Source organism: Triticum urartu, chromosome 2A (genome assembly GCF_056163025.1).
Source record: "Triticum urartu cultivar PI428250 chromosome 2A, HENAU_Tu73, whole genome shotgun sequence".
NCBI lineage: Eukaryota > Viridiplantae > Streptophyta > Magnoliopsida > Poales > Poaceae > Triticum > Triticum urartu.
The window spans coordinates 689,941,773-689,947,772 of NC_141874.1; the positions used below are offsets into that span (position 1 = coordinate 689,941,773).

The following is a 6,000-nucleotide window of genomic DNA, read 5'->3' on the forward strand; positions in this document are numbered from 1 at the left end:
CCCTCATTTCGACGTGCACCGGGAGAAGGGACAGCAGGCCTCCGGAACCCTGCCTCTCGTGCTCCTAGACGGGAGAGGGGCGATCGAGTTTTTGGGGAGCGCACTCGCGTGACTGCTGGCAGCGACGACTTCTTCCCCGACCTCGGCAACCTCATCCTCGACGACATGGGCGACAACGTCAACGCCAGCGGTGCTGCACCCGCTGCACCATATCTTATTCTATCCTTCTTGTTCGAGATCGTGGTAGAATTCTTGTTTCTAGTATGTGCCCTAGATGTGATCTGTTCATCTACTATGCTAGTTCGCATGATTAGTTTAATCTCTGCTATTGCTGTCATGGTCTATTTCCTATTTATTCAGATTAAATCTCATAGTAATTTGCTCATTTTTTCAACAATCCAAAAACCTGATTATAGGCAATTTACTCCGAGTGGTTTTGCTGCGCATCTGAAGCCGCCTGCCTTTAAGGGGGCGCAATATAAGAGGTGGCGCACGAGAGCAGTCTACTGGTTTCAGACCATGGGCTGCTATGACGCCACCAAGGGCAAGCCTGAGGGCGATCTTAATCCAGCATAGCTGGAAACTTTTGAGAAGATCGATACCCTCTTTAAAGGCGCTCTTCTGAGTGTTCTTGATGACTCCATTGTGGATTCGTATATGTCGTTTGACAACGGCAAGGACATGTGGGCTGCGCTCGCGGTCATGTTTGGTGCCTCGGACGCTGGCAGCGAGTTGTACGTCATGGAGCAATTCTATGACTACAAGATGACTGATGAGCGCCCAGTTGTACAGCAGGCTCATGAGATACAGTCGCTCGCAAAAGAACTTGAGTACTTCAAGTGTGTGTTGCCGGAGGCATCTTGCCAAGCTTCCACCTTCATGGAACAATTTTGCTACTTCCCTGAAACACAAGAGACATGAGTTTTCCGTTGCAGATCTCATTGGTACTCTTGATGTTGAAGAGAAGGCGAGAGCAAAGGACACACGTGCTCGAGTTGCTGAGGGAGGTTCTAGTGCCCACATGGTACAGAAGAAGAACTTCCAGCCCAACAAGTTCAAAAACAACAAGAACAAAACTCAGGGCAAAGGCAAGTTTGATACAAAGAACAAGCCATCACATTCTACCAACTTCAAGAAGAATTCTCATAAGAAGGGGAAGGGACTTTTCCATGTTTGCGGTGATCCTAATCACTGGGCTCTGAAGTGTCCTAACCGCTTTTAGGAGCGCGGACATGAGAAGAGCGGCAAGTCCGTTAATGTTGCCATCGGTGATACTGATATGAAGGAATCAGGGTACGGTATTTTTTCTACCAGCCTTTCAGTATTCCAAACCCCTGATTGGTTAATTGACACCGGTGCCAATGTACATGTTTGTGCTGACGCCTCCATGTTTTCTTCTTACAAGGCCACTGGGACTTCTCCCGTGCTAATGGGGAACGGGTCACAAGCCATCGTTCGAGGTGTTGGTACGGTCGATCTGAAGTTTACTTCGGGGAAGACCGTGCGTCTGAAGAACGTTCATCATGTGTCGTCCATCAATAAAAATCTCGTTAGCGGTTCCCGTTTATGTCGAGATGGTTTTAAGTTGGTTTTCGAATACAATAAAGTTGTAATTTCTAAGTATGGACAATTTGTTAGAAAAGGCTATGAGAGCGGAGGCTTGTTCCGCCTGTCTTTGTCAGATATTTGCACTAAAGTTATTAATAATGTTTGCCACAACAATGAGTCTGATATTTGGCATTCACGACTTTGTCACATTAAATTTGGTTGCATGACGCGGCCAGCCAATATGAATTTAATTCCGAAAATCTCTACTGTCAAAGGCTCTAAGTGCCAAGTATGTGTGCAAGCTAAGCAACCTCGCAAATCCCATAAGCCTGCAGAGGCAAGAGACTTGGCGCCACTAGAGCTTATACATTCTGATCTTTGTGAGATGAATGGCGTGTTGACAAAAGGTGGAAAGAGATACTTCATGACGTTGATTGATGACTCCACTAGATATTGTTATGTGTATCTTCTGAAATCAAAAGATGAAGCTTTGACTTTCTTCAAAAACTATAAAGCTGAGGCAGAGAACCAACTTGATCAAAAAATTAAACTGCTTAGGTCCGATCGTGGTGGAGAGTATTTTTCCAATGAATTTGATCTGTTTTTTGCGGAACATGGTATAATCCATGAGAGGACGCCTCCCTATTCACCATAGTCAAATGGGGTGGCCGAAAGAAAGAACTGAACTCTAACTGATATGGTTAACACCATGTTAGACACTTTGGGTCTATCCAAGGAATGGTGGGGGAGGCGCTAATGATTGCGTGTCATGTCCTAAACTGAGTTCCCACAAAGCATAAGACCATGACTCCATTTGAGGAATGGGAAAGGAAAAGGTTGAAACTCTCTTACCTACGTACTTGGGGTTGTTTGGCGAAAGTCAATATACCAATTCCCAAGAAGCGCAAGCTTGAACCAAAAACCGTGGATTGTGTTCTTCTGGGCTTACTCACCCGTGGCTAGACTGACCACAATTCAGGTGCTACTATCACTGGCTGCCTCACATGGTCTTCTCGTTCATCAAATGGACGTTAAGAAAATTTTCCTCAATGGAGAGTTGAAGGAGGAAATTTACATGGATCAGCCAGATGGTTTTGTAGTACCTGGTCAGGAAGGAAAGGTGTGCAAGCTATTAAAGTCTTTATATGGCCTTAAATAAGCTCCTAAAGAGTGTCATGAGAAGTTCGAAAGAACATTAACTGCTGCCGGCTTTGTAGTAAACGATGGTGACAAGTGTGTGTACTATCACTATGGTGGGGGCGAAGGAGTTATTCTTTGTCTGTATGTCGACGGCATATTGATCTTTGGAACCAAACTTGATTTAATCAAGGAGGTTAAGGATTTCTTATCCCGCTGTTTTGGGATGAAGGATCTAGGAGTAGCTAATGTTATCTTAAACATCAAGCTGTTGAGAGATGAGAATGGTGGGATCACACTGCTTCAGTCTCACTATGTGAAAAAGATCTTGAGTCGTTTTGGATATAGCGACTGCACACCTTCTCCAACTCCATACGATGCTAGTGTGTTGCTTCGAAAGAATCGACGGATTGCTAGAGATCAACTGAGGTATTCTCAGATTATTGGCTCGCTTATGTATTTGGCGAGTGCCACGAGGCCTGACATCTCGTTTGCTATTAGCAAGCTGAGTCGGTTTGTGTCAAAACCGGGAGATGATCATTGGCATGCGCTTGAGAGAGTTATGCGCTATTTGAAAGGCACCGCGAGCTATGGGATTCACTACACCGGGTATCCAAGGGTACTGAAGGGTTATAGTGACTCAAACTGGATATCTGATGCTGATGAGATAAAGGCCACATGTGGTTATGTTTTTACACTTGGTGGTGGCGCTGTTTCTTGGAAGTCTTGCAAGCAGACCATCTTAACGAGGTCAACTATGGAAGCAGAACTCACAGCATTAGACACTGCCACTGTTGAAGCGGAGTGGCTTCGTGAGCTCTTGATGGACTTATCTATGGTTGAAAAACCAATACCCCCTATCCTGACGAACTGTGATAATCAAACTGTGATCGTCAAGATAAACAGTTCTAAGGACAATATGAAGTCCTCAAGGCATGTGAAGAGGAGACTAAAATCTGTCAGAAAATTGAGGAACTCCGGAGTTATTACGTTGGATTACATCCAAACGTCGAAAAATTTGGCAAATCCCTTCACAAAGGGTCTATCACGTAATGTGATAGATAATGCATCGATGGAGATGGGTCTGAGACCCACCGCATGAGTTGTCCATAGTGGTAACCCACTCTATGTGATCGGAGATCCCGTGAAGTAGAAGTGGGAGACAAGCTGTTGGTCAGCTGGGAGGAGAGTATCCCTATATTACCTATCCCACTCCATGAAGATGCAATACTCTCTTGATCTGCATGGCAGGTTGATACTTATCTTAATGTGTTCCAAGTGGCTTATTCGAGTAAGCAGAGATGTTGTCCTGCAGAACATCTTCTGAGGAACACACCTATATGAATTGACTGTTAACATCGCAGTCTGTGAGAATTAGGTGTTCTCTAATAAATTTATGAAAAGGCCCTGGAGTATGACGTATACGCTCCACCCGCGGGGAAGCCTTGCGGCAGCCTAGTATCAGTCAAGAATTTGCGTGAAATTAGTCTCACAGAAAACTTGTAGTTCAAGGCATAGTCCACTATTCAAGTTGTGATCTAGTGTAGCATATATCTCTAAGTGGAAGTTCAACTTCACAGTCTCCACTAAGCACTGGTATATAAACAATATTTTGGAACTAAATGATGAGATGTGCCAATGAGACTTTGTGGGGGATTGTTGGAATTTTGCTAGTAGGCCTTTGGCCCAAAGCCCAACTAAAATTCTGAAATTCTCTTGGCCCATTCATGCACACATGTGAATGGAGTGAGTGAGACTAAAGTTTAGTCCCACCCTGAAAGTTGAGAGAGAGTTGCACCTCTTTATAAGGTGAGCTCTTCTACCACTTGTATGAGCATGAGAAGAGAAGACCTACACGCGCGCTCCTCCTCCTCGCTCGCCTCGCCACGCCACGCCACGCCACGCCTCGTCGCGCCGCGCCGCGCCGCGGGTTGCGGGATTGAGCCGAGCCGAGGACATAGCTATGCACGTTGTCTATATTTTTGTTGCTCCGGAAAAATTAATGAGTCATTAATTAATAATTAATGGACACGTTAATTACTGAACCGTTTCCAATTCTTTTGGATCGTGACGACTCGGACCTGGGGTTTACTCCCACGACCTACCCGGCCCGCACTACATAGTCAGGCAGACGTCTACCCTAGCCGCCGCCGCTTCGTATGGTTTCTCACCACCGTTCCAGATCATTGCGCCGCCAAGCAAGTCTTCTCCATCCCTCCTTTCAGCGTGCACCGGGAGAAGGGACAGCAGACCTCCGGAACCCCGCCTCTCGTGATCCTGTACGAGAGAGGGGCGATCAGGTTTTTGGGGAGCGCACTCGCGCGACTGCTGGCAGCGACGACTTCGTGAACGACGACTTCTTCTCCGACCTCGGCAACCTCATCCTCGACGACATGGGCGACAACGTCAACGCTGGCGGTGCTGCACCCGCTGCACCGTATATTATTCTATCCTTCTTGTTCGAGATCGTGGTAGAATTCATGTTTCTAGTATGTGCCCTAGATGTGATCTGTTCATTTACTATGCTAGTTCGCATGATTAGTTTAATCTCTGCTATTGCTGTCATGATCTATTTTCTATTTATTCGGATTAAATTTTGTAATAATTTGCTCATTTTTTCAACAACTGCTTGATCACGTCGTCCTCGCACGATGCGTCGATGACCGCGGCGAAGGCGAAATGGTCGATGGGCCCCAGGCGGTCGTGGACGTTCAGCAGCACGTCCGTCAGGAGGTCGCGACATAGGCTGGGGGCGTCGGCCACCCTGGAGGGGTTTGCTTTCCTGGCCGCGGCGGCCTTGCTTCTCGCCATTGGAACGTAGGAGTACTACAGATCGAACGGAAAAGTGGCTAGGGCAGATCCTATTCAGTGCTTAGATTCTTTTTCTTTTTTGAGACATATTCAGCGCTTAGAATTTTTTTAGGGGTTGCAACGCTTAGATTCTTTTTAAACTCCGGTAACTTTATTCATACACATCACAATTATAGGTATACTAATTTGGACATAAGATCCAAGAAAATACAAACTAAGACTAAGAACTGCAATGAAATCAGCCACCTCCTCCTCCACCAAAAAAGCTAGGATTTATGCCTCTCGCCGGCTTCGCCGCAAGTCTGCCTCGTCTCTGGTGGCCCTAGGGCCATGGAGGCGAGGTGGATCCTGGTAAGGGCCGGCGAGAAGGCTCCCTTGTTAGCCGTTCCTTTCAGATTTGTTAGGGTTTGTGTCCTGTTTAGGAAGACGAGACGGCGGCGGCTCTCTGAAGATGGAATAAAGGTCTCCTCGCCTAGTCCCCGTTCCGATGATGCGTCTAGCATC

The 6,000-nt window shown here is 46.5% G+C and overlaps 1 protein-coding gene across 1 annotated transcript in view; it reads right to left on the reverse strand.

The window, feature by feature from the left end:
* LOC147986765 (uncharacterized) overlaps positions 1–5,496 on the reverse strand; it is a 49,738-nt gene extending 44,242 nt beyond the window's left edge. Inside the window, exon 1 of the mRNA XM_087542142.1 lies at positions 5,323–5,496. Coding sequence (XP_087398268.1) covers positions 5,323–5,496 — 174 coding nt within the window. The remainder of the gene's footprint in view (positions 1–5,322) is intronic.
* Between the last annotated feature and the right edge of the window lie 504 nt (positions 5,497–6,000).